This window comes from Leptidea sinapis, chromosome 2 (genome assembly GCF_905404315.1).
Source record: "Leptidea sinapis chromosome 2, ilLepSina1.1, whole genome shotgun sequence".
In the NCBI taxonomy this organism is placed as follows: domain Eukaryota; kingdom Metazoa; phylum Arthropoda; class Insecta; order Lepidoptera; family Pieridae; genus Leptidea; species Leptidea sinapis.
The window spans coordinates 21199483-21212408 of record NC_066266.1 but is presented as its reverse complement, the minus strand read 5'-3'; the positions used below and the strand labels follow the sequence as shown (position 1 = coordinate 21212408).

At 37.6% G+C, this 12926-nt stretch overlaps 1 protein-coding gene across 1 annotated transcript; it reads left to right on the top strand.

The window, feature by feature from the left end:
- The first annotated feature begins 573 nt into the window (after positions 1–573).
- On the top strand, positions 574–12926 carry LOC126973594 (uncharacterized). The gene is made up of 9 exons (XM_050820926.1): positions 574–579; positions 1813–2544; positions 4736–4826; positions 5556–5576; positions 5708–5711; positions 6175–6300; positions 7860–8111; positions 8856–8969; positions 10349–12926. The coding sequence occupies exons 1-9, from the start codon at positions 574–576 to the stop codon at positions 10434–10436; spliced, it is 1434 nt and encodes a 477-aa protein (XP_050676883.1). The 3' UTR covers positions 10437–12926.

The following is a 12926-nucleotide window of genomic DNA, read 5'->3' as shown; positions in this document are numbered from 1 at the left end:
ATGCGGTAATACGAGCGCGCTGTGGTTTGAAAGAGGATGTTGTGACAAGGACTGAAAAAGGAATGCTGAAATGGTTTGGACACGCGGAGCGAATGAGTGAAGAAAGAATGACGCATCAAATATATAAGGCAAGTGTGTGGGCAAGTCGGTCGCGGGAGATCTCGTAGAACATTCGTCGACCAAATTGGGGACGTTTTGAGAAAAGGAGAGTTCCGAAGCACCCGCAACCGGCGAGCATGCATGAAAAGAGTAATGAATGTAGAGGAAGCGCGTGAGGTTTGTAAGGATAGAAGCAAATGGCATTCTATTGTCTCTGCCTACCCCGACGGGAACAAGGCGTGAGTTTATGTATGTATTTATTTTTGTTGTATTGATGGAATATTGAATATATAAATTCAAATATTTTTATTCAAAATAGGAATTGATATCACTTATAGAAAGTCAAACACTACTACCCATTTGTAACAGTATGCCTCAGACCTGAGAAGAACGGGCGCAAGAAACTAAGCGGGATTGTTTTTTTTTTTCATTATTATGTGGTTGCTGGTCGCTCCATTCCCAATTTGTATCATTATGAAGGTCATTTATGTTATAGTAACCTTTAACACACAAACGTTTTTGTCCAATTCCTTTGAATTTCGTAATACATTTGTTTTGGACATTTTCTGGGATTATAAAAGTTATGAGTTATCTTACGTCCATGAGTTAGAACTGAGGCTTAAAACACATGTTTTTATGTGGTTTTCGCAATAACACTATTTATAATAATAATAATATTGACACACTTTTTACACAAATTATCTTGCCCCAAGTTAAGCATATATAGCCTGTGTTATGGGTTACAAGTCAATGATATATTTAATACAATATACTTACTTAAACATACATATATTCATATAAACATACATTTAAACATCCATGACTTGAAAACAAACATCTATATTCATCATAAATGCTTGCACCTACCGTTATACGAACCCGGGATATACAGGTTGTCAATTTAGGCACTGTTTCACTATGTGTAAAGCAAAAGTTACGAATAGGCTACATGCGACTCATCTATCGAATAAAGATATCGTTTGCGATTCACAATCTGATGAATAGTGATAACCAGCAGATACAAAGCTTACAGCTTTGAGTCTGAATAAATCTATGTAATATATACCGAATAAACTATAAAATAATCATCAAACTTTGTATCACTATGGTCATTACTGAAACCTACAATTACTATTCTTCTACTTCGGCGTTACACTCTTGTCAGAGTGGTCGTGGTCGTCACGTCGAGGTTAGTGGCCTGTTTCACAATGCGACGCCACTCGTCGCAAACTGCCGCTCTTTTCGTGCATTGTCGTTACCGGAGAAATAAACGACATGGGTGTCCGTTGTGAAATGGCCATTTCCTTTCCAGTGGGTTTCACTCAGACCACAGATCCATGTGTTGCCTGGTTTCCTACATCCACATGGCCGGTAGTCCATTTCACACCGACTGCCCCGGACGCAGCATCGTGGGCCGGTTGCTAAGCGGGTCGCATGGCCACTTATTATTCGTTGCTTGTACTGACATGACGACTTTCATGGGAAAATAATGCAGTGGTTTCCCGTTGCCTTCTGCATCAGGCATTTCAGGAGTTATATATACTCCTAGGCCGCTGTCACCTCTTCTGACCAGTTGGCCGATATTATTATTATTATTCTTCCCGAAATTTTACATTCGTCTCATTATCTTGAAGCCAACATTTTGAAGCTTCACTTCTACCATGTGTGAATTGCACACATGTATTTATTTTATTTATATAAAATTATTTTCAGTCGCCAGTATACGCCGTTCCATATCCACAAGGTCGTACAAAACCACCTGCTGAAACCTCTGAAGAAATAAACAATGATATACAATATCCGATCCTCGAAAAACTATCAATATTCAAAAACATCGTATCGAACAGAAACAAAAAGAAAGAAGATACAAATCTTGCCCTTAAACCTCAACTACACCCAGCACACGATACATCACTGCAACATCCAGAGAGAAAGATCGAGAAGAAAGATCAGGCGAAACTGCCCGAGAAAATACCAGAATTTAAACCGACACTACCTGATATATTTCTTAACCAACACATAAAACTATCCGACGGGTATTTAACTGATTTTAAACATGATGATTACGAAGATTATTATAACGATGAAAATCTGTACGATGACTATATGCAGAGCAATTCAATGACAAGTTATTTGATTGAAAAAGTGCAAGAACTACACGATTGGCTAACTTCGGACGCCGATTTTGAGACTGGCAAAAATCGCGAGGACAAAAACGAGTTTGGACAAGTCCTAAAAGCATTAAACGATAGTCTAATTGAAGGGAATATAACAATAATTATGAGCAAATTGAGGGATATGTATTTCGGCGATCGTAATTATACTTTTGACAATAGCAGTCGGAAAATAATCTTGACAAACAGCACCAGTTTACTTTCGTTTGGTATTTTGACGTTGGATGTCATGCTTCTACATAATATTCAAGAGATGGCGTGGGAGAATCAGGTGAGCGGAAAGTTTTCATTATTTTCATTATACGAACAACAATTCTATTGTCTAAAGACATATAAAGCTCTGTTCAAACTGAGGTGAATAACGCGCGGGACGCGGGACGGAAGTCGTTGGCGCCGATTGTGTCAGCTAACTTGTATGGACGTGTTCAAATTGACGCGAGTAGTCGCTCAAGTTGAAGCGAAACAAGAGACGCCCGGCGGGATTGTTTGATCTCACAATGCATGATGTTTCTCTACTGAAGAACCAAAAATGACACGCGGGAAGTCGCGTCAGTTTGAGAGGCTAAGCAAGCGAGCGAATTACGCTAAAACGAGTCCCGCTTCCCGCGCGTTATTCGCCTCAGTTTGAACAGAGCTTAAATTGAATTTTTAGATATATTTTCTATATAGCAATAACCTAGTATACAAGCGTAATAGACGAACCCTGTGTTAGAGTGAGATAACTATCCTTGCACAAAAACATAGGTGTGAGAAAGAGACGGAACAGATGGACTGTGACACCGTCTTGAAACAATTTAGTGTCCATTAGTCTCCTATAAATTTCACCGTTAAATTTTAGTGTTTTTATCGTAATTGTTCTGTTTTAACGGACATTAATTAAAAAATATAACGGTGTCGGGTTCTGTATTAGATTGTGTTGTTACATATAGCAAACAATCCAACTAAAGAAACATATCACAGGTAATTCTTCAATATTACTTTCGTTATGTTTATCTTCTTTATTCTAAACAGTATATTAATAAAAAATGTGTTAGATAATAAAATATTGTATACATGAATATGACGCTGTTTATCAATATTTGTCATAGGGATTGACCAAAAGCAAAATACTACACACTTCACTCTCTAACACATCTGTTAGCCATCACACATGATCATTTTAAATTTAGTCTCACCGTAATGATCTAGTGTTTGTCTATTATGATAGTATACAAAGGGTATGTTCCGATATGCACTGCGAGCACTGCACAGTGCTATCACTGTAGAAAAATTCGTTCCGTTATGGACTATCAGCATACTGCCGCAGTACCCTAGGGTAATATATGACGGCATAAATCGCCGCCATATTCTACTGTGAGCACTGGCGTTATCGAGGTAACGTACTCGCAGTACTTTGATTACGTGATCAGTCAAAACCATCGAGTGCCTAACACTTTATAAACAATACCTACAGTTTAATCCCAAATATTTTTAATTTGACAGCACTCCAACAACAGTTTTTTTTAATGAACTAAAAAACTTTAATACACTCATTTGAATGCTGCGTCAAAAAATGCGGCTGACAGTATACGGGATTGCATTCCGTTTTAAATAGTAACCAGTAACTGGCTATAAAGGAACGGCTTCACAGTATAATAAATTGACGTCACACTGTACAGTGGTCGCAGTGCATATCGGAACATACCCTAAGTTTGTGGTATTAAGTGAATATATTGACACGAGAGTGGGTCAGGGATTGGGAATAATACTCCTCTTATAGGAACGAGTCTTTATTTACGTTCACTTTTTCTGAATTCTGCATTTCGTCGGTCTGCCGCTGTTCCTCTTGTGGGCGGCGGTACCTTCAACGCGTCACACCGCACCGAACACTAAGTCTCTTCTATCTTCTTCTTCTTGGAACACTTCCACTTTCCACTACTTATTCTTTTCTTCTTCTTCTCCTTTACACTTTCGAGTGAGAACTAGAACTGCTGTAGGCCACGCTTTGTACGCCTTATATACCCCCGGATCTGTTCTATTTTCAAAATGATTCTCCCATTCCATCTTTAAATTTAAATTGTACTAGAAAATTCTTTTATTTATTTTTATTCTGCTTACACATTTTCCATCCCTTTTTTTCTGTTCGATTTGAGCCTGAACTTACTAGAAATTTCCTATTATTTTCTTTTTTCCTTCCTTTAACTTTACAAAACCCAAAAAATTCCATACACTGGTAGGTGTATCGAACCCGGATCTACAGCGTCTAAAGTAAACACTTTCCGCTGAGCTACGAGTATTGAAATTAACAATGTCTTGAAGTTTGACAACTCTCGTCATTTACGTTGCTGCACGATATGAAGTTTGACAACTCTCGTCATATACGTCGAAGCGATGCTACGCAACAATATGTATTTATTTTCTATAATCTACCTTTTTTATTCTGTGACCCAATTACTAGTTAGAATTGTACACTTATCTTTCAGGAAGGTGCTCGGAATAAGATGTTAAAAGATCCAGATGTATTCGCTTTCAATGCATTATTCATGGAGCCAAGCAAAGTAGAATCCAAGAGGAGTGAAATTTACAATCATTTTGATTCTTCTAATTCTTTGGGGTAAGTCTATCTTCTTGTGTTACACACATAATTTTTGGCTTAAAAACAAACAGCATGTAATTTAAATATTTTTTTTTATGGAATAGGAGGTTAAACGAGCGTACGGGTCACCTGTTGTTAAGTGATCACCGCCGCCCACAATCTCTTGCAACACCAGAGGAATCACAGGAGCGTTGCCGGCCTTTAAGGTACCCATGTCGTATCGTTCTGGAAACACCGCACAAAGAAGTTCATTCCACAGCTTTGTAATACGTGAAAGAAAGATCCTTGAATACCGCACTGTGGAGGACCGCCACACATTTTCGAAGATATTACATATTTAAAATGCACGTTGAGACATAAGTAACGGAATCACTCGGAAATAGGTACGTTATATTTATTTAATTTTTAATATTAACTTTTGACAGTACTTAGTCTGTCCGGTAGCTAGTGAAATTACTGGGCAATTGAGACTTAACATCTTATGTCTCAAGGTGACGAGCACAATTGTAGTGCCGCTCAGAATTTTCGACTTTTGGACTTTTCAAGAATTCGGAGCGGCACATCATTGTAATGGGCACGGCATATCAATTACCACCAGCTGAACGTCCTGCTCGTCTCATCCCTTATTGGCATAAAAATATAGGGTGTATATACATCCTATATTATGGTTATTCATTGGCTTATGCCAAATACCGCAGTATCTAAAGACGAAGGTTTTCAACCAGTGTGTTGCCAGTGATGACTTACGGTACACAGACGTGGTCGCAAACTATGGGCCTTATGAGAAAGCTCATGGTCGCTCAGAGGGCAATGGAGAGGGCTCGGAGTTTCCCTGCGAGATCGAATCAGAAATGAGGAGATCCGTAGGAGAACCAAAGTAACCGACATAGTCCAAACGATTGCGAAACTGAAGTGGCAGTGGGCAGGGCACATAGTTCGACGGACAGATGGCCGTTGGGGCAGTAAAGTCCTCGAATGGTGACCACGTACCGGAAGACGCAGTGTTGGTAGGCTCCCCACAAGATGGACCTACGATCTGGTCAAGATCGCCGGAATACGTTGAACCGATCGTCGTGGAAATTTTCGGACGAGGCTTTTGTCCAGCAGTGGACATTTTCCGGCTGATGATGATGATGTCAAGTTATAAATAAATCTCCTACACCTTTAGGTTACCTGGAAGAGATTGCCGAATAGCGTTAAGTTCACCTAATTGTGCTACTATAACTATTATGATAAAATTGTAACTTTATTTTATATGTTCATTCATTCCTCTTCAATTAAATCGGCTTCATTACTTCTCTTATTAAAATTTTCTAAAAATTTCAGAAAACGCCAGAACCGCCAAGAAGATAACTTCGGTATCGAAAAGAATCTTCTAGAAAACGTTCTCGAAATAGGAATGAGTACAGCAAGAGCCGCCATACAGTTGGGGAAGGCGTATAAAAATACTAAGTAAGTAACATTGATGTACAATAATCAAACAGACTCACAATTACGCTCAAAAATTGTCTGAAGCAAAACTCTAGCTACGCGTCTATTACGCACAGTTCTCGTTCAGTTGTGTTTCGACCAAAGAGTGTAATAATATATAGGGAAAAGAGAGCCCTCTCTACGCATTATGAGCTGTCTATTTGAAAACTAGCGCCATCTGGAGATTGGCCCCGAAAATAACAATATTCCTCGAAATTATAAAATTTATTTTTAATGTTGTGACGCAATTAAAATAACTAACACTACTTTTTAATGCAGGTATCGCAATTTTTTACCATGTTGAAATTGCGCGTAGAGTTAGTTATTTAATTTTGTCAAAACATAGAACATAAAGGATAGATTTAGTAGTGTAAATATGCAAAAAGGAACACGAGAGTTACATACATGCGCAAACGCTAGAAGTAGCCGCCATTTTATGACCAGTGGGCAGTGACACAAATAAAGAAAAGTTAAAAGGTTTCAAAGCGAGTGACAGCTGACAAAGCTTTCATTTTCGGGCCAACTAACAGATGGCACTACAGTCTTCTAAAAACGTCACTTTAAGGCGTCTGTCCCACCCCTGGTTTCGACTGCGCTTTGAATACAACGTAGGCAACTAGGCACAGTAGACATATGTACTGTGACGTAGGTATCTATAAATTTGAAGGAGACCGCTGGGTTACGCTACTGTTGTGGTTGCTAAGGAATGAAATTTCCAACGTCGCGTTTTCCATAATATAATATATAGATATAGTTGTAGAGATTTCCTAATTTATTTTGAGAAAATATATCGAATGTATAAAATTCTCGTGTCGCGGTGTTTGTTGTTAAACTCCTCCGAAACGGCTTGACCGATTCTCATGAAATTTTGTGGGCATATTGGGTTGGTCTGAGAATCTAAAAACATCATATTTTCATCACCCTAAATGTTAAAGGTGTTTAAATATTTTTTTATATTTTTGACATTTTTTTTTTCATTTCTTTTATTATGATTCAGTATTAAGAAATAGTTACAAATTCAAATTTTCGCCCTTCTACGATGTACAACTATTTTAGTATCGCGATTTTTGTATTATTCTGTTTCATCCACAAATCTGCTATAAGGTTGCAAGATGGCAATCGAATACAATAATTGTAGTACGATAAATTTGGTAGGTCTGAAAATCGGTTTTTTTCGACGTTTCCAAAGCTGTCATAGTCTATCTAGACGTAAATCCTACTACTCCACAGCTGAATATCTAAATGATCGGACAGCCTGCGACAAGATTATGATATTTTATAGCAACAGCAATGACAGTAGAATATTGTATATTTTATTAAAAAGAGCGCAAAAAAGAATGCTGGGAGAGTTTCTTGCGCCGCTTCTTCTCTTTCTCAGAGCGCCATATGTATCCGAAGCGGTAGTAGTATCTAGTATATTAGAAGTGACATTACAAAGAATTCTAAAGGAATCAATTTTCAGAAAATTAATGCCTTTTATGCCTTTTGCTAATGATCGAAGTATATTATATGACTTAAATAACTTTCATAACACATTACAGGTTAATTTTAAATCAGCTAACAAACAGAGAATCGTTGAGTGCCAACATTCAGAACCAAATGTCGCGTAATTTAGATGCCAACACACACGCACTGAATCACCTGCAAACATCTTTCAAACATGACAACTCAAGTGTTGGTAGCGCTGATGAAATACACACGGACTTAGATTGTGTATGGATGTTGTATTGCAAGAATTTAGGAGCCACGGCTAAATTGAACGCGCCTTACGGGACCATGGCAAGAATTAATGGGTAAGCATAGTTTAACTGACCTGTATAAATACCACCGGACAGGCTGTTCCATATGTTTGACAACAATTTTTTTGACATTTGACACATTATTGACATTTGGCACATTTCTGACGAAATACATTGATTGTTTGTTTTATTTATTTAGAGCAGTGGTTACAAGGCCAAACCAAACCAAAATACAATAAACGAATATTTAAATCATATTTAAAAAGGTTTATAACTGCAAAATTACATTGACATAAAAGCAAAACATGTCCATTATGTATATCTTTTTGATGTTATTGAAGATAAATTTCTTTGACTATTACGTTGCGCGCGCACAACGACATCTAAAAATAAAAGTTTTCAGAAATTTTCTGACGTTTGACATTAGTTAATTTTTTGGTTTCTCCGTCCATTATTAGGTCAGGGTTCAAGCCAATACAGCCGTATTCGTTAATATTCAATAATTATTCACAATTATTATTTCACGATTTTTACAATATTGTTCTTTCGACAAACGTAGAATAGCACGACGAATAAATTATTTTAAGGATTTGTTTTGTTACGCCAAAGAAGTATTAACTTCTTGCGTGCATACATAAGTATACACACACTTTTATTTTTATTTTAGACAGTGGAAACTGCCCATTTTTTTTTAGTAAATCAGTAAAATTAATATTTTTATAATGAGGAACTTCGTTCCTATCCGGTGTCCCACGACATCACACGGTTTTTTGCATTATTTCACCGTATTCGTTCCAGTTTGGCACTCAGGATGCTGGCTGGAGAAATCTCAACAGACCGAGCGTTGGATACAATGTTGTACGAAGTTCTGACTGGCTGGACGGAGCTGAGATGTCATGATATGTTTCCAAGGTAACTAGCATGAAAGATGAAAGGTTCACATTATTGTATTATTTGGGCAGGACAAGTTCGACGGACAGATGGCCGCCACCGGCAGAAAAGTCCTCGAATGCAACCACCTAGTGGAAGACGCAGTGTTGGTAGGACAAGATGGACCGATGATCTGGTCAAGGTTGCCGGAATACGTTGGATGAGGGCAGCGCAGCACCGATCGTCGTTGAGATCTTCTGGGGAGGCCTTTGTCTAGCATTGGACGTCTTGCGGCTGATGATGATGATTATTTCCAACAAATAACATACGCTCGCGACGCCCAACCATGGTACTGACCGTTATTTTGTCACAGGCCATATATTTTTATTCAAAATAGGATATGAAACTATAAATATTTATTATTCAAACAAAACAAATCTTATAACTATATTTACAATACTATGACTACATAAAATTAAAACTATCATGACGTGGAAGCGTACCAAGAATACTGGCAGCATTTCCGCGTTGGATAGCTAGGCTGATCCGTTGACCGAAATACCTGCCAGCACTTGGGTTTCCAGTAGCCTTATTGAGGCGCGAAGATAATATTGTCTCGACACCAAACGGCACAAAGATGTATGACTCACTGAGACCGACATATTTGCTGCGGTTGCTGTCTTCGGCAGTCGAAGCAGCAGCCCCAGCACCAACTAACGTAACTTAGACCTGAGAAGTAGCCAGAGTGTCGACACAAGTCGCGTGACACACCAATGCCCTTCCCCGTGCCCGACAGCTAGTATATTAAGAGCGGCATATGCCCTGCGGACGACTTCCTTAATATTTTCTTCTTAATGACGACTGCGTCACGCCAGCATAATACAGAATGGGTGGTAGTTTTTGACGTTCAATAAATGATTTCATATCCTATATATTTACGTATCAGTAGACCGCCTGCCGAATTTAAGCAGAATTACCCGATGACAGATGTAAATATATAGGTTATGAAATCATTTATTGAACGTCAAAAACTACCACCCATTCAGTAATAATAATAATAATAATGCCTCTCACATTCACACTCAAAAATTGTCTGAAGAAAAACTCTATGTACGCGTCTATTAGGCGTATACATATATATGTATGTATATTCATTTTGAGCAAATTTAAACGTACTATAAGATTTGGGTAACTGGGTCAATGATTCAATGAACTTGAATATTTCAATATTATAAAAAATGAAAAGTATACTTTTTAACAAAACCAATGCGCGGATTTTGTTAATTTTTGGTATATCGTCAGCAAATATGCTAACAAGTATTGTACCTATATTTATTTCATATATGCTAGTTCCATACTGTATATAAGATCGAATGGTCTTGTCGAGAATGTAGTCCTTAATCAGCTTTTATCCTTTTCAGATGCAGCAAAGTGGACGCGGCCTCGATAGTACTAGATTCGATATTACAACCTTTAAGAAAAGGACAGATTAGTAATAAGTTCTTATAACATTTAGTAATAAATTATTTACAATAAGTTAAAAAATTAATAGCGGATGGGTTTGGATGTGTGCTTCGCGAAAAGACATTTAAAAATATAGACCAATAATAACTAGGCGATTAAACCGCACAGCGGTCAAGTGACCTCTACTAACAAAATGACGTTTGATGCGCGTTCAGTCGGCATTCAGACATAGAACGTGAAACGCAAGACGAAGAGCGATATTTATGCCTTTTCGTGGTGTAAAAATCGAATTGTAGTTCAAATCTAAGCTCACTGTAACATTACCTTTAGCCGGTAAGTACAATTGACTTAGATTACTTAATAAATATAAAAATTAACACGTCGTATATTATTGTGTATAATCCGACCAAATTATGAGAGTTGCAATAACACAATTATCATTAGGTCGTTATTGACGCGTTATACCGCTTTTGGCGGGAAGCGATATGATTGGTCAATTATAATCGCGTCATGGACGCCAAGCCCATATCCCCGCAGACTCGGACTGCATAGTATTAGTTGTATTGTCGTTTGTATATCTTTAAATGTCTTTGCCTTTTCCCTTCCGTTGTACAACATCTTCCCCAGACTAACTCCTTCCCAATTGACAGAATGGTATGTTTTAATCATTAACATTGGTCGTTTTCAATAACCTATCTATCCTTTTACGTTTACTTACATTTCAATAAACTATCGACAGAGAGCATTGGACTATAACTAATAATATAACTATATTGGACATAACTATGGATAAATTAGATCTTATCATTAAACGGTGATAGCTGATAGCAATGTATCCGTAACTAGTGATACGTTATTGAAAACGGCTGTTAGTATACGAGAGTAAAGTCAACAAGGTTTATGGTTGTAATGCAACTTACCGGTGGGAGGCTCCTTTGCACAGTATGCTGGCTAGATTATGGGTACCACAACGGCGCCTATTTCTGCCGTGAAGCAGTAATGTGTAAGCATTACTGTGTTTAGGTCTGAAGGGCGCCGTAGCTAGTGAAATTACTGGGCAAATGAGACTTAATATCTTATGTCTCAAGGTGACGAGCGCAGTTGTAGTGCCGCTCAGAATTTTTGGGGTTTTTCAAGAATCCTGAGCGGTACTGCATTGTAATGGGCAGGGCGTATCAATTACCACCAGCTGAACGTCCTGCTCGTCTCGTCCCTTATTTTCATAAAAAAAAACTTGGCAAATTAACCGCAGTTTTTTTTTTCAAGAAAACAATTATTAAACGACACAGTACTATCCAGTGAAAGTCCGCACCACAGATTACTTACAGGGTGTACCGAAATGATATAATAGAACATTGATTTATTTATTTAATTGAATTAATTAATTTTATTTTTGAATTGAGTGTTTCACAAATCATTCAGTATAATGTTATAAAGAAATTTAAATATACTCGAATATGCATTTAAAACTTATGTATTGTAGTAAGTTAAGATACAATTAATGTTGAGGCTAGATAATGAAATATTAGACGTATAGTTAAGATATTCATAAGTTAAAATATACTAGCGTTTAGACGACCCGAGAGCCTGATAATTTGTAATGAGACATGGAATAACTTACCAATAGGTGTGTCGTTGTTTACTAAAAGCATATCAAAGTTTTACTTTAATAAATAACAACATTTACATTAAACACTAACAATAGTTACATGAAACACTGATAAAAACAAAGAAAATAGCGTGGAGCACTGGAACAAATGAGTAATAGTCTATACACTACACCAGAGGTGCTCAAACGGTCGATAGGGATCGACAGGCCGATCGCGAGTACCATTTGAGTCGATCTCGAGAAAAAAATCTTGTATATTAACTAAAATCGGTAATTACGTTTTTTTATTTACCATCTTATGAAAAGTATGCTCAGGACATGCAGTGTCATGCAGATTCAACATCCAAAGTCACTATTTAGTTAAGCTTAGAACTTTAGAACGCGTTTGTTTTGTAAGAACCTTTGACATTTAAGAGCAGACCTACACTTACCTTGACGCAAAACTAATATCTATGTCATCGTGACACTCTACCTAGACGACAATCCTTGATCACACATACTTGAAGCCTCTCAGAGCCAATCGATCGTAGTCTAACAATTTTGAGGTAGATCGCCAGCAGTTCAAGCTTGAGCACCCTTGCCGGTCAGCTGCTGCGAACTATAGGCGCCGCCCGACTGTCACGCGACATGCAACACACAGACGAAAACGGTTCAGACTATGTAATAAAAGTTTCACTTTAATAATAAATATTAACTATCCTGTCAATAGGAAGTGTACGACTTGTCATTCAAAATCGGTTAGTCACAATAAATTCCCTTTCCATTTCTTCCTCGTTCTATCTCCGTTATAGGTATGTCCTTCTCTTTTACTCGCTTTGTTCGTCTACTCGCTGGTATATTGTAAGTTTAGGATTACAAGTTACGACCTAGGCTTAAGTATTGACCTAGACGCGACCTTATTAAGAGTTAAAAAAGATTTGCCACAA